This window comes from Apus apus, chromosome 9 (assembly GCF_020740795.1).
Source record: "Apus apus isolate bApuApu2 chromosome 9, bApuApu2.pri.cur, whole genome shotgun sequence".
In the NCBI taxonomy this organism is placed as follows: Eukaryota; Metazoa; Chordata; class Aves; order Apodiformes; family Apodidae; genus Apus; species Apus apus.
Genome location: NC_067290.1, coordinates 2,676,381 through 2,698,958, shown reverse-complemented (window position 1 = coordinate 2,698,958; position 22,578 = coordinate 2,676,381). Strand labels below are relative to the sequence as shown.

At 39.2% G+C, this 22,578-nt stretch overlaps 2 protein-coding genes across 4 annotated transcripts in view; both read left to right on the top strand.

Annotated features, from left to right (window-relative positions):
- The window catches only part of TSEN2 (tRNA splicing endonuclease subunit 2), a 603,350-nt gene that overhangs the window by 281,417 nt on the left and 299,355 nt on the right, over positions 1-22,578 (top strand). The gene's annotated exons all lie outside the window — the stretch shown is intronic.
- SYN2 (synapsin II) overlaps positions 1,951-22,578 on the top strand; it is a 178,585-nt gene continuing 157,957 nt past the window's right edge. Inside the window, exon 1 of the mRNA XM_051627100.1 lies at positions 1,951-2,390. Coding sequence (XP_051483060.1) covers positions 2,023-2,390 — 368 coding nt within the window. The 5' untranslated portion in view covers positions 1,951-2,022. The remainder of the gene's footprint in view (positions 2,391-22,578) is intronic.

Below are 22,578 nucleotides of genomic sequence, written 5' to 3'. Positions count from 1 at the left end.
AAATGTGTCTGTGGTGTTTAAAATGTAAGCATCTTTTAATAGCCTCAATATTTTATTTAATTTTCTGTCATGATATAAGAACATCTCTAAATTCAGTGACTTATTCAAGCACCCTATGCAGTTATACCTTGAACATGTAAACTTTCAACTGTGAAAGCATTAGCATCAGGAAAGCTTTATCAGATCTCAAACTTCAAAGGAAACTGCTGCAGGAATTCACTGTGTATAATCTTGGACCACCTGTTACACTGGGTATTGCCTGTAGAGATGAATTGCAAAATGATTTGCCATTATGTGTATCTTAGATAAATGAGTAGGTCATAAAATAAAGGCTGAGCATGTATTTTGTTAAAGCACACACTGATTATCCCAAAACTCAGGGGAAAGAGAAGGAAAATTACTCTTGAAGAAAGCCTACAGTTTTTAGATACCAAAATGCACCCATAATTCTGCACTGCAATGTAAAATTGCCTGATGATAGACAGCACTTCATTAAGCTGATTTGGCTTTTAATTGAAAAAAAAACCAAAACAAAACCGAAAAAGGCCAAATCAAAACCCACCCCCACTGTTTATTAGTAGGAGACTTCATTAATAGTTTAAGGCTGTAAGTGTGGCAGTGCCTGTGCCTCCTCTTACCAATGCAGCACAGCTCCCAGCTGCTATCTGCTGTCGCTGCTGCTCCCCTTGCAATGCTGCAGTGGTTGTGCCGAGGGCAGCTGCTGGAACAGACCACTCTCAGCCTGGAACGTGCCGTAGATGTTTTTTTTTTAAATTGCTGCTGTTCCTAGCAGAGCGATTTGAGCCAGGACAGGGCTGTTCCTGGCAATTTCTTCCTCTCCAGCTTCGTGGCAACGCCACTCATTGTTGCGCTGATGAGCCCTGACTGAACACAACCAGAAATAGCTCTGCTTTTGAGGGCAGCTTGTGCTGCTGCTCCCTGCCTCATGTTATTTGTTGATAATTTAAGGCATTTAGGCTATAAATAAAGCTTAATTCATGCTTGTAGCTGCTGGTAATGCTCCTTCCCTGGCCGTGGGGCTGCAGGCTGCCGGCGCCAGGTGCCACCAGTGGTTGCAGTGCCCTGGCCCTGCCCTGGCTCTGTCACTGCTCGGGGGACGTGTCCCTGGGGGTCGTTCACTTAGAGAGTCCTAGGATGCTTCTGGTTGGAAAAGGTGTTTGAGGCACTCGAGTTCAGCTGTTAACCCAGCACTGCCCAGTCCAGCCCTGAACCAGGTCTCTCAGCACACCTGCAGGGCTTTTTTAACACCTCCCAGGACGGCGACTCCAGCGCTGCAGCCTGTTCCAGTGCTTGACAACCCTTTCCGTGCAGAATTTTCTCCTAGTATCCAGCCTAAACCTCCTCAGGTGCGACTCGAGGCCGTCTCCCCTCACCCCATCGCTCTTCCCAAGGGAGGCTGAACCCCTCACCTCGCTCCAACCTCCTTCCAGGCAGCTGTGGAGAGTGAGCAGCTCTTCCACCCCCCCCCCCAGCCGCCTTTTCCCCGTCCTGAAGCGAGGGCCGGTTCCTCAGGCCGCGCCGTGTCACCTGCAGGGCGGGACGGCTGAGGGGGGGGAGGCCCCGCGGGGCGGGGGGGAGGCCCCGGCTGGCTCTGCTGCTGCCGCCGCTGCCCCTCGGCCCGTTTCGTGCTGCCGGGGACCGGCGGGCCGGGTCGGAGCCCTCCCGCGGCCGGGTCAGAGCATTCCCGGGCCGTTCCCGAGCCCTTCCCGGGCCGTTCCCGGGGCTCCCGTCAGGCGGGGGCGCGGGAAGGGGAGCGGGGGCGCGCGCGCGCGCGGCAGCCCCCGGCCCCGCCCCCCGGGCTCGAGGCGCGGCGGCGCGCGCGGCTGCCGCCTAGAGCCGGTCGCGAGGCGCCGGTGGCCGCGGCGCGGAGGGAGGCGGCGCCGCCCGCCCCGGCCGGCAGTGACTGCGCAGCGCCCCGCACCGCACCGCGCAGCCCCCCGCACCGCGCAGTGCCCCGCACCTCGCCGCAGCCTCGGCTTCTCCCCCCCCTCGTCCGGCCAGATGATGAACTTTCTGCGGCGCAGGCTCTCGGACAGCAGCTTCATCGCCAACCTCCCCAATGGCTACATGACCGACCTGCAGCGGCCGGAGCCGCAGCAGCCGCCACCGCCGCCTCCTCCCTCAGCCTCCCCGCTCCCTGCCTCTGCCTCCCCGGCCGCGGAGCGCCGGCAGCCGCCGCAGTCCGCTCCCCCCCAGCAGCCGCCGCCGCAGCAGCAGTCGACGGGCAGCAGCTTCTTCAGCTCCCTCTCCAACGCCGTCAAGCAGACGGCGGCCTCGGCCGGGCTGGTGGATGCCTCCTCCGCCGTCTCCGCGGCTGTCGGCAGAAAGTTCAAGCTGCTCCTGGTCATCGACGAGCCGCACACGGACTGGTAGGTGCCCCCCGCGCCCTGCCCGCCCTCCTTCCCCTCCCTCGCACTGCGGCTCCCTCTCCCCCGCGGGCCCCGCTCGCTCTCCCTTCCCCGGCGGCTTGGGGGGCTCCCCCGGGGGTGGTGAGGGGCTCCCCCGGGGGTGGTGAGGGGCTCCCCCGGGGGTGGTGAGGGGCTCCCCGGGGCGGGTGAGGGGCTCCCCGGGGCTGAGGTGGCCCGGGGGCTTCGCCTTGCTCTGCTCCCTCCTTCCCGCCCTCCCGCGGCCCCGTCTCCCGCCGCGCTGAGGAGAAGCCTGAGAGACTTGAAGGTGAAGCAAAAAAAAAAACCTGACTGGAAACGGTAGCCGTTTTCCACCAAAACGCTAAATAAAGCGTGTTTGCCGCCCTGCTCCGCGTTCCCTAGCCAAATGGAAGAGCTCGGGCGCAGGTGCAGGTGGGATGGAGGTGCCTGAGGCAGGGGTTTCTGTCCTGGGCTGCCCGTGGCTGGAGCGTGGCGGCTGGCGCTTCACAGCGGCCAGCGGGCTCGTTTCCGCGCAGATCCACCAGGATCTGTCCAGAATGCGTGTGTTTGGGTGAAGGTCCTTCAGGATGCTGAGCCCAGCCCTTCGGTGTTCCTTCCCCGAGCCCTCTGAATCTGTTGCCGTGACAAAATGTAACTCGGCAGGTTTTGCTGGTGCTGGGTGTGCTTTTCCACTATCTTAATAAAAAACGTGGGTTTTTTGCAGCACGCAAAAACTTACGTTAACTGGTTTCTTCCCTGGCTACACCAGGAAGGGGAGGTCATAGCTTTTTCTGACCTCTTTCTATCACGCGTGGCTCTGGTGGATGCTGTATTTTATAGGAAGGATGTGCCTCTATTAATTGTTCATGAACCTGTTGCCCTGTGTGTTTGGCACCTCAAGCTGTGAATCGTCTCATTTGCTACTGCTAATTACCATATATAAGGTCTTAATAGTGCCTCAAAATAATACGGAGTAAAGCAAGTAGTGTGTTTTGTTTTTTTTTTTTTTTGTAACACTGACATCATTCAGTAATGGATTGTGGGTTTGTGATTTTTTTTTTTTTTTGGTCAGCTTCTCAAATTGATAGCCTTACTGTCTAGATGGACGTGTACGGTTCTGTGATTTGATACAATCTGCTTTAAAATGGTACTTCAATAAAATACTTGAAACAACAGTATAAGCCTTTATCTATAGCAAATGTGTTAACGTTACCTGTTACATTTTTCAGGTTTTTCTCTTCTGTGTTTGGTTTCATGGTTGGTGCCTGTTGTTTTGTTTTTGTTTTTTTTTAAAAAAAAAGTTGTTCTGTGTGCCAGACTAAACCTCTGTACCTACGTCATGGAGATGCATCCATAGACCCTGCTCGCTGCCTTGCAGATACATCCCTGTACTTCATATTCTACAGTGCACAGATTTTTTGCTTAGTATATTAAATAACTGTCTATGTTTGTAAAGTTTGTTTCTGGTAGAATTTTTTTCATACCTACTGAAGCTATCCTGTGTATTATAATCATGGCATGTTTTATGTACTTGATAATCAAAATTAACACAGTCTGCTGGCAATAGCAAAGCTTTTAAACCTCTGCACCAAGAGCATTCCAGGTAGGAGACTAAATGCAGTTACTAATATACACAAGGTTACTCATGCCTGCTTGTTTCTGCTGTTCCCCCCCCCTTTTTTTTTTTTTTTATATTTCTCATAGTATGTGACATGGATATGTAGTAGTTTTAGAAAAAATAGTTTGCTGTTGTTCTGGCTCTTTCTCTAAAAAGCAAATAGTTTTGTAAATGAAGATTTTAAAATACATTTTGAAAAATATGTGTGTGTATGTTCTGATAATACATGCAGAAAAGTTTGATCTGTACCTTTGCAAGTATGGATACCTCTATTGAACTGCTATAGAATTTGACTGTGTGAGCTTAAATGAAATATGTAGGATAATTTGAAAAAATATGGAAAGATTGGAACTGTCAGTAGATGAATGGCCACAACACTAGCTGCCCTGCCTGCTGTGCTGCACTGACATGCAGTTTAGCAAGATGAGGTATGTAGAGCTGCTGTCATGTGATACTCTAAACAAACCCTGTCAATAACAAGAAAACCAGTGCTAAAAAAATAAATCTCTTACAGCCTCCTAAGAAACAATTTCAGTTGGATTATGTTAATCCGTAGAGGAGGATCTTATGCTGGGGGTTGGAGCTTATTTTTGTGATGTTTTGAGCTGCATTGTGCCTGTGTCTTAAATTGTATATGTGTATATTGCAGTGTTCAACAGAAACAAAAGGATTTTAGTCTGGATCGTACTGAAATCCTGCTAATTCAGTGTCCCCTTCTAGCAAGGGTGAGAGGAAGAACCGAGCACCTCCTTCTGTCAGCAAAGGATACTGCCCTTTACCTCTAGCATCAAAAGGACATTTTGATTCTAATACCTTTTATTTCTATTAGAGGTTGACTCATACTTCAAGTCTGAGATTTCGTAACCCAACATTGTTATTGTTGCTAATGGAATAATCTGGGATATTCAACACAGAAATAAATGCTCAGTTGTGGCTCGCATTTTTTAATGTTGATCTCAGTGATGACCTCTACCATTTTCTTACCTTGAGAACTTTGTCCTGTTACAAGTTCTGAAATTCTCCTTTTCAGTTTCTTTACTTTTATGGGGTGGGATAGGGTAAAAGTAGGAAAATTAACTTATTTGTACCAATCTGTATATTTTTACCATGTTATATTATCTGACTTCTTAAGAAAAGAGAGCAAATACAGTCACTGGGTCAAACCATCCTGCCTTTTCCAGTAACACTCTCAAAGATGTGCTAGAGCTGTGGAAGACCAGTCTTTTCTTACAGATTCTTTGGAAACTTGTAGCTACATAGGTGAGAGAGACCTCTAAGGGCTTCTGCTAAATACAGGAGTATAAAATTAGGTGATGCCAAAGACTTTCTACCAACTAGTAGCTTTATACCTGCCTCAGTGGCAAGTCTGGGAAAAGACTAAAGCTTGTAGTCAATTCCCAGAGACAAATCTATGACAGGTGGTCTTTGTTGGTTCTGCTTCTCATGGAATACTTTCTCTTAGTCACTTTATACAATAAATGATCCTTCCCAAAGGTGAAAGGTGATAGGTAGAAATTGTTTTTGCCAATTTTCTTTGAAACCACCTGTTATTCTAGAATATCACTATGAAGAAGGGGTGACCTCTAAAACAAACAGTCCTTCAAATGAAACAGTATTTAATTTTTATAAAGGCATTGGAAACCTGATTTTATTTTCTGGCCTATTCTTAATGCATTTTAATGTCACATTCTCTTAATCTGCAGCTGCATACTGAACAGACATTTTCAATACCTTCACAGATGTCCAGAACCCTTTTCTGAATTAACACATCTAATTGAGAACCTTAAAAAGTATTTAAAGCTGTAGTGGAGAAGTGTCTGATTCACAGATGCTTCATGGGTCTGTTGTGGAGGGGAAAGCTTCAAGAACCACTTGTTACGTTTAATAATGATTCTAGGTAATAGACTTCAATAATTGTTTTACAGCCTTAGGTTTCTTTAAAAATGGAGGAAACTAAGAAGTAAAATTAATTTGTTGAAGGTCATTCAAGAGGCTAGTGACAGAGCTAAGTTAAAACCTAGGCAGCTTGCTTCACCTTTTCTTTTAATTCTTCCCTAGCTAAGGAAAAGACTCTGCATTAAGTGTCCAAAATTTTCAACTAGATAAATTTATTTTTAAAATATATTTAATTTCCTCAGAAAATAGCCATTTTGTTTTGCATGCAAAATGTACTGAATATTCAGTGGTGAACAAATGATTGATTAGAGGCCATACATTAGTGGCAGGGTGCCAAGGTGCTGTGTATATAGATTATTATCTTTATTAAAACTTATGTGGAATATTTAGAAAGCTGTTTCAGTATTTAAAACTAATTATTGCTTTGTCTGTCTTGTGTTTTAAAGCTTGAATGTAAGACTCATTTGGCAGTAGTGGTGAAACTATAAAAAGAATCAAGTGGGAAAATGTTGTTGTATTTTAAGTACATATGTACTTATAAGCATCAGTATCTTTTTTCCCAGAGAATTATGCATTTCTTGTAGTGTTTACTGCCTTAGTAGCTAATAATCTTGTGATAGGCCTATGAGATCATTTCCAAATACCAGGGACAAAAGATATATGAAGAGCAAACTTGGCTTTAAAATCACAGAGTCATTTATGGGCAAGACTGCTCATCATAAATGTTTTTAATATGAACAGTATTGTCATAGTTCAGAAAATCACTGATGTAAAATATAAAAATCTACTGCTGTGAGGAGAATAGGTTTTGGGGGGCTTTTTTTTTTTTTTGGCATTTACTAGAAGGTGGAAACCAGTTTCAATTAAAAATGTGTGTGGTTGTTTTATTTAGGGGTAACTACCAAACCGCTTGCATGCTACAATGAAAACTCATTGCAGTTTTTCCATTCAGCTGGGCTGGCTCAATTATGCATAACTAATTAGTATTTCCTATCTGCAGTTGAACTAGAATCCTGATTTACTTTACTTGATATTAATAGGTTGATTTAGTAACTCCAGCATTTATGGCATTCAGTAAGTCTTCGGTTTCCAAGTTTTTCAATTTTAGGGGTGTCACTTAGATTTTAGTAATGCACAGATGGGGGCAACTGCTTTGCCAGGGTGCTCTTCAGTCCTCTGGGTGAGTGTGTCTGGAAGGCCAGTGTTCTTGCCAGCCTCCTGGTATTGCAGAGCACACAGCTCCTTGCTTGGGTCATAAAGCCACAGTAGAAAATGGGAGAGAAATGCAGAACATGGCCAAATGGGGAACCAGTAGGGACTGCACAGAGGGACAGGAATTGAAGGGATCCCATGGCACTCCTGTAGGGGCTGAAGGTGAGAAGTTTTTGGAAGCAAGTCAAGGCAAAGGACAGCTGTGTTGCAGAAGGAGACTGTTTTTTATAAAATTGTAAGCTCTTAAGACTAACCAAATGGCTCAATATGGATATGTGCCTTCAGGCAAAGAGTGTAAGTTAAAAAAAAAATCTTAAATCTTATCAATATATGTATTTTATATTGAAAGAAAAGACATATTACAAGTTACTTTTATAAACTTTAAATACCAATTAAAAGCTGCTGTGCCTTTTGCAAAAATAAACTCCTGATATTAGAGGAGATACAGTCTTGCCATAGATGTACCAAGATGCCTTTCCAAGAAGGCAACTGGTTCCTTGAAACCCCTGACATGGAGCAAGAGTGAAAAATATTTTGCTTTGGTTTCTCTTTTTGTCTCATGTGAAGACTTAACATTTAAAAGTCATCTGCATGAGACGTTTTGTCTGAATCTTAAAAAAAAAAATAAATAATTGATGTGTTGCAGTCTAATTCTAGTTATGACCTTTGGATTGAATTTCTAATATTACTCCAAAATGAGTCTGGCAGCCAGATTTTACATGAAGACGCTGTGTGCTTAGACAGCTTCTTAAACCCAGGTAGTTAGAGCAGCACTACTTCCCAGCATGCATTCAGTTTTCAACTCTGCCTTCAGGGCTCTCCATTTTTGCAATCAAAATAACAGCATAGTTAAAGGGGAGATACAGGCATGAGCAGAGGCTGCCATGAGCACAAACAGCACATCTCTGCTGACTGGGAGGACACGGGCACATAGGTTAAATACTAGTTTCTGCAGAGTAAAGTAAAGTTTATTTTGAACTCTGTCTCCTCATCAAATGTGAGCAACTGAATGTGTCTTTCTGAAAGGGTGGAAGTATAGCTCCCTGAGCCATATTTTTTGCTCTTTATCAATTTTTTTCAGTATTAAGTCCACACTGGGCAATAACAAAGATATGCAGCTAAGCTAACTGAGGAATGTGATGTGATGTGTTAACAAATGTGAATGTGCAGCATACAGCTACTCATGCAAGCTGTATTGCAGGGCTGTTCTCTGGAGTGGCCAACTGACACAGTTCTGCACCAGACAGAATGTGTGCTGGTATTTTGAGATGATCTAGAGAAAAAATAGCAGAGGGTTTTTTTTCCTGTTTATCTACAGTTCTGTCATGTGTAATACTTGGTTATATTAGTATAACTAGCAAAACACAGTACACTATAGAGATTGCCTTTTTGACTGGATGCTAAAAAAAAAAGCTTTTAGTGGAAAATGCTTTGTGCTCCTGACTCCGTGTATTGTTTTGTGTAAAGAAGCTCTTCTGTGCTCTAACATTATTTTAGGTAGCTTAGTGTGTGTGAGATGCTGACTGCAAATTTGAAGAGGTTATATCTAGTGACATCCCCCATCCCACCCCTGTCCCCTGTGCTCAGAATCAGAGGGATGTTTTTGTTTTTTTTCCCCTCCTTTATCTCTGAAGACACCACAGAAATGTCTCTGAAGCTTAATGAAATCGGTAATAACTTTTTTAGTCAAAAAGGTGGTATTAAAAAAAAAAAAGTGGTTTCTTCTAAAATTTGCCTTAATTGCCTTAATGGAAAGGAAATGAAAAAAATGGCAAGGAAATAATAAATGAATTTTAGATAGGTATATTTCAAAGTAGTAAGACTGAAGCAAGGGATTAAAGAAATAAGTTGCTTTGTAGACTTTAGATCTAAGCAAAATAAGAAATTCTACTTAAAATGTAGTCAAAATTCTGTAATTATTTGCCAGTAACAAATTTTAAGCTGTTGAAATAGGAACAGCATGAAACACAAGTTTATTAGAAACTATGTTATTAGACTTCTTATTGTTCATCTTGAAATAGGGTGTATAGGGGACTTACTGTGCTTTGAGCTGTCTCTCTTTTAAAGGCATGTTATTTGCCATTCTATGCACACTACAGGACACTGCAAGGCTCTATCCAGTTTTTATTGGAACCATGTTTCTCCAAAAGATTGTGAAATACCAAACTGTTTTTGATATAATTTAAGTAGACTGATGATTTTGATTTTTAGTGAAAATTGTCTGAAGAAGGGAACAACAAACATAGGAAGTCAGATTTGGAAATAGAACCTCTGCAGGAGGATTCTAGACCTGGTTGGATGAATACAGCAGCAAGGGGTAATTACAAGTAGGAGGAAAAGTTGCAAAGAATGAAAAAGAGTAAATTGGCAAAGAAAGCTATGTTGTAGGATGAAAAAAAGTGAAGCAGTAAATTATGAAGTAAATGTTACCTGGAATAATGATAATGGTTCCAAGGGTGCATCTGCTATACCTTGTGGAGTGAAAAAAATGTGTAATGAGGTGATAAGACTTTACAGCTGCCACAGGTGGGAAAGCTGTGTCATATCTTAATCTAGAATGTGAAATACTTGCTTGATTGCACTGCTGCCTTTGCTAATTAAACAGCTTTATCTGTGCTGAGTCAAGCTTGACTTCTCAGAGGAAAGCTACTGTGCTTTTAGATAGCCAGCTGGAGGAATGATGGGTGTTCATGGTAGCATGAACTGTGGGCTAGTTTAGTTTAAGCTTTTGCAAAAAGTGAGGAGTCACTGTCGTTTTTACAGCACCCACTTTCACCACTTGCTGGCTGAAACAGAAATCCTAAGGAACTCTTGTTGACAAATACACTGATTCCTAAAAAAAAGGTTTGGTGACCAAGGTCAAATCCTTGTTTATACGTTTTCAAGCGAAAGTGGTAGAAATGTTTAATTCAGTAGATACTGAATCTTAAATCTGAAGAGCCTGTTTCTGGTTTTCCTACAGCCCTGTGGTGCTCAGGGCAGAACAGGGCTGGTCCTCAGGTGTAGTTAAGGGCTGGGTGGTTTTTGTTCCAGCTGTGTCAGGCAGTAGTGCTGGGATTGTAGCTGCCCATCTGCCAGCAAGCTGGAGGGGCAATGTCTCTCATCAAGGCTACCAGAGTACACCTGTTTAGTACTTTTTGAGCTGCAAAAGGTGGTATTAATTTAATTAGAGGATGGGTCCTGTAGGCACTTCTGAAGGATGTGGAACTTCAGGTTTTGAAGAACCTTTCTGTCTTTTCTGCACACTGCAGGTATTTTCATCCTTCCTGTGTATCTGTGATGGAAGTAAGTAGAAGACACATAAGATGTCACAATGTTGCTGCTTAAATGGAGCTGGTTAGGGGTGTGAGCCATGTTCTTGTCATTACTTTCACCTCTGAACCGCTGCTGCAACCAACCTATGTCTGCTTGATCTCAGCCAATTTTTTTTTTAAGTCACTGTGACCTCATATGAGAGGTAGGCACAGGAGAACAGAATTTCTTTCCTCCCTCTATGGCAGGAAAATTAGGGAATATTTTGTGAAATTAGGGACAGTCCCAGCTTGTGCAGATAGAGGCATAAATGTAGTTTCCCTATTTTCATTTTAAAAAAATCCGACTGTGGGTGGCTTTGTCTCTAGCAAAGTGTGACCACCTCTTTTCTGCTTCTCCCTCCCAAACAAGAAGATAGGGAGAAAAAAAGCATCACATGCCACCATCAGCCAGTCAGGTGCCAGAAGCTGCTACAAAAAGCAGTTTTGATCTAACCATTAAATGCACCATCTCATAGCTTTTTGCATTGACTGCTTCATGTTTGACCTTGCTGGATTTACCATTTGATTGCTATACTCTTATATCCCAGTTGGGTATTGGTATTTTATAATGCATCATATATGCTGGTTGCTAGTAGCAATTATTAAAAATATTTAGAAAGCTGCATTTCTTTGAATTTTTATCAGATGATTAAAAATCAGATGGCTCCTGATGCATCTTTCACCACTGCAATAGTATCTTTTAGGCTTTTTAATTTCTGATTTAAGCTAAAGTGTCTCATCTTGTACACAGCATGTGTTTCTTTGCTAAATAGGCATTGGAGTAAGGGGAACATATTTTTATCTAATTTCAGATTGAATTAAAACAATCATGAAACAGTATCAGAAACGTGCTCTGCTTGTTGGAAAACTCTTGCAGATTGTTGATGTTTGTTGGGAAGGTGAGTGTGGGTGGAGAAGACCTAAAGAAAGGTTGGGGCACAGCTGGTAATAAAACCCAGCTTTTATTTGTATGTGGATGTGTACCTGTCTTTAGGAGTCAAAAGTATCTGCATTCTAGTAACTTTCTGAGTAGGTATTTCAGAACAAGTTTGGATGCTCTTTCCATGTGTATCAGAAAATAAAGTGGTTCTCTTGTGCACACAGTGCCTTTATCTCTTAATTTTGACATTGCAAATCAAATACTTTTTATGAAACATTGACTTTTGTTGCTGAATTGCCTGGTTTGTAGGGGCTGAAATCTGCTGAGCTACGTTCTTACCTGGTTTTGTGGATCGTTGTGGAAGATGCTAAGATCCTTTGTTGTTATAATATTGACCACTTGCCAGAGAAAACAGGAGTGAGCGTGTGAGTGTATGTAGGGGATATAAATTAAAACAAGCCTGGGGGAAAAAGAGCAGAGGTTAAAGTGTCTCACTTTAGTTTTATGATTCAAAATTCCTTTCAAAAGAGAAAAAATTGATGCTGATTTCTAATTTAAAAACAAGGTAGCCTTCTTGTTGTAATCTCTGTGCCTAACTTTGGTTTTGTTCTGTTTAACCTTGTTTCTTTTTTATGACATCTGATTTCTTAATAATAAAACCTGATTTTAATTCTACTGAAACAGTACAGAATTAGTAGATTAAACTCCAATGTGAGATCAGTCACACTTTAAGTCTCTCCTTTTGTTAAAAGAAACTGATATGGTTCCAAAGAGGAAGATTCAGTGCTACTTCACTTCCTCTTAGTTTGCTTCAGTAATTTATTTTGTTTTGAAGCTAATTTCCAGTGAAAACTTTCTATGTATATGCACATTTTTTCATGGTTCACCATTAAGAAAGCTTAAGGCTTCTTTCCTTTGTAACAGCAAAAAATGGTTAATAGTAGAAAAGCTGCCAGGACATGATGTCACTTTTTACTTAGTAGTTGTTGTCTTAGCCATCTACTGTACAAGGTAAATAAAAATCACAGGAGTATTTTTAGTTACGAAGAATTATTTCCTTTCTGAGGCCTTTTTCTATGAAGTAATAACCAAACAATTTTCTTGAGTCTTACATAATTGTTGCATACACCAAATGTCAGTAAATGACAGTAGTAGCTTTTAAAATCTTAGAATAAAATAAGTGTTTGGGATGAGGTTTAAGTAGGCAGGCATTACATTTTAAACATCAACAAAAAAGTTGTTTTAGTAGTCGTGTACTAGTGTTACGAAGGGTGCATTTGTGTGTATGGGTGCATGTATTATACATACATTATGTATGTATAATTATATTTTTTTAAAGAGTTTGTAGGTGTTTTCACTGAGGGACATTGTCCAGATAGGTAATACTTCTGTGGTTGTGGTTTTCTTGCTCGGGTGCTACTGGGTTGCACTGGAATAAAAAGAAACTGTCACTGTGCCACTGGAAAGCCACCCAGCTATTCTGAAGCCAGGTCAGAAGGAGATCTCTAGTGTGGGTTATAACAATAGGAGGCATGGGATTAAGAGATTCACTATTTTGTAGGAGGTTATATTCTACCTATGTTATTTTTGTTGGACCCGTGTTCTAGAGTTTTTGTGCTGATTAATTTTCTTGCTAAGGAGGAAACATCTGGTATGAACCAGCAGCAATTCAACATACAAGAGTGTAAGATTAATTTTCTTGGCAGTAGTAATACTTGAGAAGTCAAGAGAGACACTAATATAAAGTATAATCGCTGTGCATTATATTGCTTCTATTAAAATAACTTTCACTGGATTGGTCTTTGCTCATGAGATGTGTGGGTAGAAGCAGACTGCAAGTCCGTTATTCTCAGGTTGGTGAGGAACTTAAGGCAGTGCTTTTCAGGTGAAGTCTTGCAGTGGTTGTCTGGGCTTTTGTTTGCTAGAAGTCCTTTCCAAAAAGTTAGGCAGCTGGTGAAGTTTCTGGGTGGTGTTTTTTTTTCTATTTTTTTTTTTTTAATATTTTTTTTTCCCTGCATAGTGTGACCCATTATAAATACACATTTGAGATCTCCAAGTCCTCGGGTGTTAGGTGGTCTGCTGATGGCACATCAGGTCCCAGGGAGCCTCCAAAGCAAAATGCTACTTCAGAGTAAAATGAGATGTTATGGTGTGATTACTTTGGCAGGTGGAATGTCCAAGTTCCTGGGTGGCAATGTCCATAAATCTCATGAACAGTACTCTGGAGAGCTTTTGATGTAGAATAAGCACACCAGGTACCCTTCCCTTGAAGTCTAGGCTGTGTGTGACCTTGTGTTGAAGCAATGTAATGGAATCTGTGTTTTATGGTTTGCTGTGCTTGAGGTGGCTGCATCTTGGGCCACCATAGGCTTCGTCTTGAGCATTTGTTAGTAATTCCTTACTTGGGTGACTTAGAACAAGGCATTTATGACACTTCCAGTGGAAGACAATTCCACTGTTGGTTTCACCCTTTACGGCAAACTGCACTGTTGGTCAGGATGGTATGAAGACTTTGTGCCTGTAGCTGCTTAACAAACACTAGTGTAAGATTTAAAGCACAAATTACCTCATTGCAGTGCTCATTTCCAGTTCGTGAATTTCCAAATGAACATGTGAAGGGAAGCAAACCTGAGTGATATTGAGATAACATAATTTTTAAGGTCTGCTTTTACTGGCCTTTTTTTCTGTGTTGTTTTTTGGTGTTTTTTTTTTTTATGAAGAATTCAAAGATTTCACAGTGCTAAAATTTTTGCTTAGAATAGCTGAGCTGCTATTCTGACATCATATCTTGCATCATCTGTAATATCCAATTGTAACCACAAGATTATTGTTTATGTAATACTCGGTGTATATATATATATTTATATATATCCATGCATATGAAGTTATAAAGTGGTAGATGTATGAACTTATTGCTGATTGCGACAAGTGCAGAGCCACATCTCAGGAAGTGACCCTGTCACCTTGTTTGGCAGTCTGTCTAGATGCTGAATTGAGGAGTATATTTCAACCACAGTCAGTGGTTGAACACAAGATCCGTGCACTGGATAATTTTGTTTGCAGTTTTGTAATAGCTCTTCTGCAAGTACTGAAGGTCCCCGGTGAACAACTGTCAAGTTTCCATATAAAATTTTGTCTTATTATCAGAACAAGTAAACAGCAACATCTCCTGTTAGGCCATTGAAAAGATGCAATTGCCTTTTAAAATCTGTAGCTTGGACAGGTAGTGAGCTAGATATTTTATCCTCCTAGTAATATGACTAGTAGTTTTAGAATATATGATAAAGTTATTTTAAACATATTGACAAAGGCAGAAAGGAAAATCTGAATAAGAAGAGAATTTTTAGGAAATCAGTATGCTTTTCATAAGCTGAAATGTAAACACTGCAGAACTTCTAATTTATTAATAGCATTCTTCATTACTTAAAGTATTAAAGTATTAATACTTAAATACATTCTTTAATAATAATAGCAACATGTTTTATTTAGAAAAAGTACTACAAGAGTATAAAGTGTACTTTTGTATTTCTTATAGTAGCTTGTATTTTAGAATTGTTTCGTTATAGATGATTTAGAAATTCTTTGGACCTAGATACTCTGCTCCTCAAGATGAGAAGATTATATTTTCAGTTTGGAGACTTTAGCAAATTATTTTAATTGTGGAAAATAAGATTAAGTATAATATATAAATCAAGTTAAATGATGTTATTCAGCAGAAGCAGCTTGTTAAAATGCATGGTTGATCAAAGACAACACCTCTGCTGCATCGGTGTGTGAGGAGTGTATTGTAATCGATAATCAAGTTAGCATAGAAAACGACTTTCATTTTGTGCACCAAGAAGGGAGGGCTTACTATGCAGGTGTGTACGTATGGATGTCTCTCTGCACTAAACCAGGGATATTTTCCTGAAAGAGCTGTCCAAAACAGAAAACTGTGCTGCATAATGACGACACATTCTTCTGTTTTGTCTGAAAAATTGCCTGAAATCTCAGGGTAGAAATCCATGACTGTAAGGCTAGTGGCAATTCTCAAAGGATGTAAATGGAAAATAAATTGATTAGAAACAGGTTTGATTAGATATTTACAATTGTAAGTATGCAATCATCTTTCCTACACTTACAAAAAAAATTAATAATTTCTTATTAGTTGCCAGTACACAGGACCTGCCTGCGTAGGTCCTTTTATTCTGTTCAAATGGAATAGCCTTTTTCTGTTCAGACTCGAATTAAACTGAGATAAAATGGTGCACAGTCACTGTCTTTTACAATTCTCCTTGACAGCTGTCCCCACTAATGCTGCTAAATACACTTTGAGGTCAGTGTGCGATCAGTTAGCTAAACTATGTTAAAACTCCCCCCATCAAACTTCTAGAACTATATAAAAGTTGAATTTTTTATTAAGTAGGAATATGTCAGGACTGGCTTTTTTTTTTAATCAAGCATTATTAAATTTGGAAAGGGTGAAGCAGAAAAATCGAAGCAACTGTGTTTTTAATGTAATTGTCTTTTTTTTTTATTAACCACTTCTTATCTGACCCTCATGTTGAAACCAAAGCTGAACATTTAGCATGAAATAATTGGAGATGCTTGCAAGTGACAATGAAAGATACAAAATATTAATTGGGCAATTAATTAATTGTGACATACATAATACTATGTATGTCACAACACCTATCTTTATTTGCTCTTGTAATACTTCCACATGAGCTGTTAAATACCTGCATGTGCTAGCAGTGTTTTGGACAAAATACTGTGGTGTGGATAGTAATGACATTTTTATTCTTCAAAACAATTATTTCAGTCTGCTGCTTAGGGATCAGCTGATTTTTCTGAAAAGTTTTTTCCTGACTTTGTCATCTTTTATTTCAAATAGGAAAATTTTTAAGTCGTGCTGGCCATAAATTTTTAGCATAAGCTGTGAACTAAGATAAATGCCTCCTTCCCAAATAATAATAAAAACATTTGGAAGCTCTTAAGCAAATAAAAATGCTTTCTACACAAAAATCTATAGAATTCTGTTGTTGCATAGCTCTGTGCCTGGGGAGAGGTCCATTCAGGTGATCATGCTGACATTTGTTGCAGTTTCACTCCTACAAGCCATTAGTGAAAACAGTGGTGTCTGTTACCTTTCAAAACAATATTTGTAGGAAGTGAAAGCCAGAGTCTGTTGGGAATTTTCAGTTAGAAAATGTATTTCCCTGCTCCCCTTCCTTTTTTCCCAGTCTTTGTATGGAAAAGTGGAAAGAAGTAGAAAATTTAATGTAGACTCTTACATCAATAATTCATTACAGAATGAAGAGTGGCATCATTCTTAATATACATTGAAAATAATTGCCAACAAATAAAATACTTGCCATTTTTTTCACATAAGTACCTCTAAGTAAAGAATCCATGTAGCTAATGCAGCTATTGTTTAAAAAAACAATTCAGCTCTCATTTCCAGTATTTTAGTGGAATAAATATGTTTGACTTATGCTTTTTTACCTCTGAGAAACATCTCTGTTTAGAGTAGTAGAGCTAGTTTGGGGAAAAAAAAAAAAAAATATATATATATATACACACACACACATACATAAATTGAGGCTTGCGATCTCTTTGTTACTTAGGCATTGATAATGGAATTTCTTTCTACCAGAATAATGGGGATTATATTTTCTTATTTCTGAAGTCTTCCAAGAGCTTATTATGAATAGCATTATAAATAAAAATGATGGTTAGACCAAAAAAACAACAAGAATTTGGAAAGTGAGCACTCTGAACAGCCATAAGCTGTTTCCTCTGCTCACTTTGCTCCCTCAATTCATTTTTATATGTACATTTATATAAGAGCAAATTTTTCCCTTATATCCATTTCTTGAGGGTTTGTTTTTGCTTTCCTCACTCCTTCCCCTCTCCCAGTCTTCACATACAGGGTTTGTTTTTTTCCTTTGGTCATTCACCTCTTAGTGATTAGATGTTCTCATCTTGTTATAAAGGGCATGTAGCTAATTTGCTTAATGAACTAGAATAAATTGTCCTTTTTCAAGCTCTAATAATCGATTTAAAAATTCTCATGACTAGTTATTGCTGTACACAATGCATCATCAATAGGTTGAAATAAATTTAGTACCCGAGTAGCTAATCTTTTTGCATATATTTAAACTACAATATTATTTGCATTTAGGTTGTCATAATTCAAAGTTCTCTCCTTGTGCTCTTGCACTCTGTGTGAAATTAGCTCTTCCTCATCAACAAACTTAATTGAAAGTTAAAATACTAGCACTTGTATTTCATTAGATATTTCTTAACTCACATTCACACTTCCCTGTATTGCAGTATTTGCTCCCTCCTTACAGCCCAAATGACTCGCCTTAGTGTTTAAAAAGAATAAAATTAAGGAAATATGTGTACAGTACTTAAATTTAGACCTTGGTTCGTGTGCAGTACTAACAAACATCTTGAATTTTCAGCTGTAAAGAAGATTTTCATAGGAGTGTTCGAAATTTGCATCAAGTTCTTCCAGTGTTTCCTGCCCTTTTGTTTTATACGTTTTTAGCATTTCAGCAGTTAAGCTTTTGAGAAGACAGACTGAGCAAGTTCTAAATTTAAGTATATTGCAGGACACTCATGGAGCAGCAATATACACTGATAATCTCAGTTTTCATCTGACTCCTGATAGTGATTAAGGACAGAATCATACACGAGAAGTGATGACACTCAAGCAGTTTATTATATTGCAGTTAAAACCAAGAGTTGTTAGAGCAGCAAACTCTGATGGCAGGCTGGAGAATATGCTGAACAGTTCCTTCACCTTTTAAAAAACAGAAGGGCTTTTCTGATCCAGTTATTTGTTACTGGGTTTTGCCTGATGCGTAGAGCAGAGGTTTAGATATTGAAAAATCATTCAGGAGCAGGATAAGATTGTGAGTTGGATGGCTTTGAGTTAAGTTGGATGAGCAGAGTTGATGCAGACAGTAATTATGGCCCTTGGTCAGGTATTGACCCAGGAGATTACTTAGAAACACTGCAACTTTGTATCTGTAATAGATACAGAAATTGCAGAAAACCTCATCTTCTCCTTTTTGTTTGGTGTTTTTTTGTTGTTGTTGTTTTGGTTTGATTTTGTTGTTGTTGTTTTACAAGCCAGGAGTGCTCTTGGTGATGAGATGTAGGGAACTCATTAAAATTTCAGACTTTTTAAGATTTAGCAATAAAGAATGATGCTGTTAGAGTGAGAATGATGCATATGGACTTAAATCCCAGTCAGAGGTACCTGCATAATTGAGGTACATTTCCTGAATGCATACGTACAGTTCAGCTAAACGTGTGTGCTAGTTTCAATTTAGGTAACTTGAGTAGAAACCATAGAGAATTAGCAGGACTGGAAAATAGCAACTGCAGCTCAGGGCACATTAAGGTGTGTCAAAGCTGTGCTGAATCCTGCTCAGTTCTTGCTGACCCAAATGTCTTCAAGCCAGTGTGTGTACACTTCCCTCTGCCTTAATGGCCTTTTAGTGCTGCTCCTGGGTTCTGTGACTGTATCTTTTTATACTAGTGGACCAGACAGCATGTGTAGTAGCTTTGTTTGGAGGAAGGATTGGTAACCTTCATTCTGAAATAGGAGTAAAATATATCTATTTAAAAAAAAAAAGGCAAAAAAGAGCTATTGTAAATTAGGATAATACTGGGGATTGCAGGAAAATGAAGAATTTGTAATATGAAGTAATGAAAAATTTCTGAATAACACTCTTTTATTCCAAGATCTAGGTATGCACGTAAAAATATAAAAAAACTAGTATTTTTTTAGCTCCTCTCTGACTTCTGTATTTGCATGAAGGTTGACTTTTAGTAGCTTATTTTTACTAGATGAAGTATTTGTCCAATATAGTGGCACTGTATAAAGCAGTGGGATTTAAATTAAACAAAAAAAGACATTGAATTATTATTCACCATTATTTTGTTGCTACTTTTCAAACACTTCTAGAACAAGTAGCAAAACATATTTATCCCAACAGGAGTTTAACAAACACAGAATTAAATACTAACGTAGTAACTACAAACTAGTAAACACTAACAGAGAATTTTCAGCTAAATAACTATAATGAGGCTTCAGTCTTGCATTCCACTTGTTAACCATCTTGAAGTATTAAAGGTCTTTGTGTAGCAAGGAGTACATTTTGTTCCTTTGACTTGTAAAAATAATTTTGCTGTTTTTCTTTAATGGTGATGTATAATTCTTGCAATTCTGAACCTTGCTGTTGGAGTTTTTTTCTTTCACTTCCCTTATCATTTGAAAAATGTTGCAGGAAGGGTGGCATTGATCTCCTGACAGTGTGATGGACAGCAAAACCTGAACTTTTTCCGTTGTAACAAGCAATTGGAACAGATTTGCTACATTCCTAAAGTAGAGGCTTCTATTGCAAACAATTATAAGATAAAAAGTTTGGAGTTCTGATCGGTCTTCTGAATTTCCAGCAGTGATAAAAATTTTGTGATCAATAGAACATTGTGCATATTTGTACTATATAAAAAACCCAACAACTTCAGTACAATGCAAATATTTTTGTTTTAAATAAATATAAATGCTTGGATGAAATGAATGGGCCTGGAAGTTTCCACCTGATTTTTACAAAAATGTATTTTATTTCATCCTTGGATTTCCACAAAAGTCTTAGTAGAGATATTAGGGGAGAAGGGGGAAGGGAAGCATGAACCATTTGAATGGGACTAAGGATGAGTGTTTATAAATTCCTAAATTGGACATCAAAATGATGGAAATTCAGTCCTCTGAAAATGAAAAATTGTCACGGAAATGCATCTCATCTTAGAGAAAATCCCTCTTCTGTGTGGAAGGCAGCACCATGACTCAGCTGCTGCTCTTTTCTGATAAAATGTCTGTGGGTGGTTACGCTGCAGTAATCTCTGTAGCCTTCCCTTCTGCTAGTGCCTACAGACAGTTTTCTTACACCCACGCCTGTTCTCTGCTTCCACACAGCAGATTAATAATGTCTTTTTGACACTAGGAAGATGTAGAGAGGAGATTATTTCTTGTATGTGTACAAGAGGTGTATGTTTATTGTTTTAAAGAAAACACACTTGTAGAGTAAAGCAGATTTAGAAAGGTGGAAAAATGCATAAATAAAACAGTTAAATCCTTAATGTGAGCACCAGGACATTTCTAACCTCTGTAAACACTAGGGCTTTATAATATTTCCAGGTTGAAGTGTATCTGTATTTTTCATAGGGGATTTTTTAAATTATTCTAAAGAAATCTTCAGAAGAAAATTAAAATTATTTTTTCATACTCAAATGTATTAGAATATCTTAGAAGCTATCAGGTATTTTGTGAATGTGAAACTGTTTTTTGTTTTTTTTTTTTTATAAAAAAGCCCAAGGATACATGTCAGAATCTTCAGGAGGTGAAAGGGGAGAATTGAGAAAGATCAGAATTGCTTGTGGTTTTAGGAAGCCATAGTGAGTGTTAAACACTCTTCTGCATTGCTGTGTCATTCTAAATTAAATTAAGAGGAAAAATTACTGATAGTACAGAGTATGGCAGCTGTTTGTTCTTACTGTTTCTTGGTTTTCCGTTTCAGTGTTTGTTTTTTTTTAAAGCTTAGAACTAAATTATATGACAGTCCATATATTGATAGAATGACAGAAGTTGAAATTATTTACTGCCTTGTGTCCCACTGTTTGGAAATCATTGAGGAAATGTGTTTGTGCTCTCATTCTCATCCATTCAGAGCCTTCTTGGGGGTCTCTTGCCATGGTACATGTATTGCAACTTTACCAAACGAGTTGAACCTTGCGAATCTTGTGGTTTTTCTAACCAGTATTAGCATTTTATCAGGTAGAGTTGACATGTGGAAGTTAAATGTCACTGACCAAATATCTTGGCCAAGCTTAGTGGAAGCTCTGGAAAGGTGAAGTACAGCCAAAGTCCCTATTTCCTGCTTTGGATCCAGGCAGCATGTCAGATAGCTGTGGATCAGCTTTCCTTAGTGCTCCTGTTTGAAGTATCCACACTTAGCAGATTAAACTGACACTACCTTTTTTGATTTACAAATCGCTTAATACCTGATCAATTGTTACTTTTATGAAAATTCTCCTCAGTGGACAGGTTTTTTTAATCTTTTTTTTTTAACTCTGAAAACTTTGTTTCTTCATTGAATTCTTGTAAATCGTTAGAGTAATTATACTGTTATGAAAGTACCTCAATGGTGTGCACATTTTAAACAAGGTTTTGTAGAACTCAAGCATGCTATTTTCCAGATGATGCTAATCTGACAGACTAGTTTTAATACAAAGCATCAGTTGGGAAGACGTTTTGTGAAGCTTAGAATAAGATCCTGAAAGACTTAGAAGATTGCAGCTTTAGTTTATTTTCTTTACCAGTATTTAAATGTTATATAACAAATGATTCTTGCACCTTTTTTGTAAGCATCGGTGGCAAAATAAACAGAAAATTCCCCATGCTTCATAAATTTTCCTAATTTAAGTAATTAATCAATTGGATCTGAGCTGATTGCAAAATACTTTTACTCAGTCAATGGCACTTAGGAAATATTGTTGCTGCTGCTGAGAACTAAATCTAAAATACTTTTGGTTGCAATGAAATGTTCACTAAAACTATCTGTCTGCTACCACTCTCCTGGTGAACTGCTGCTACAGGAATACAGACTAGAAGTGGGATTTTCATCCCGTAGCTTCTTTCCAGATTATTCCAGCTGCTAACAATTATTTACCTTAAAGTGGTTTGCAAAATACATGTCAAATATTATCTTGAAAATAAAGGCTTCCAGTAAGGTTTGTGTTCAGGTGAATTTACAGTATGTACAAACAACGCTCTTAACAGCAGAGAAGTTGATCAGTTAGGTTAGTAAAATACTAAGTGTAGTTGAGAGGCACTAAAATACTGTTAACTTGACTTAATAATTTTTCCCCCCTAGTATTTGTAAGTTAGTCTGTAAACACAGAATCTTCAGTCTATATGCACCTCTCCCATTTTGATGAGGTCTTGGTTTGTCTTAGTAGCTTGAATTCCCTTTGGGCTCTATAAAAGCCAATGTAAAGGTTACCTAAATTAAACAAGTTTCATGCATTGATATATATAACACATGGCTCTCATCACCCTTTTAGGCAGTTTGTTTAGGAGTTACTGTCTGGATCAAATCTTAGATTGTCTGTTTTTATTGATATCCTTAATTCTAAATTGCTTCCTACACTGTTAGAATGTATGAAGGTGTGTAGAGGAGATTATTATGTAGACAACAGCAGTATAAGAACAAATACCAACAAAGTATGTTTATT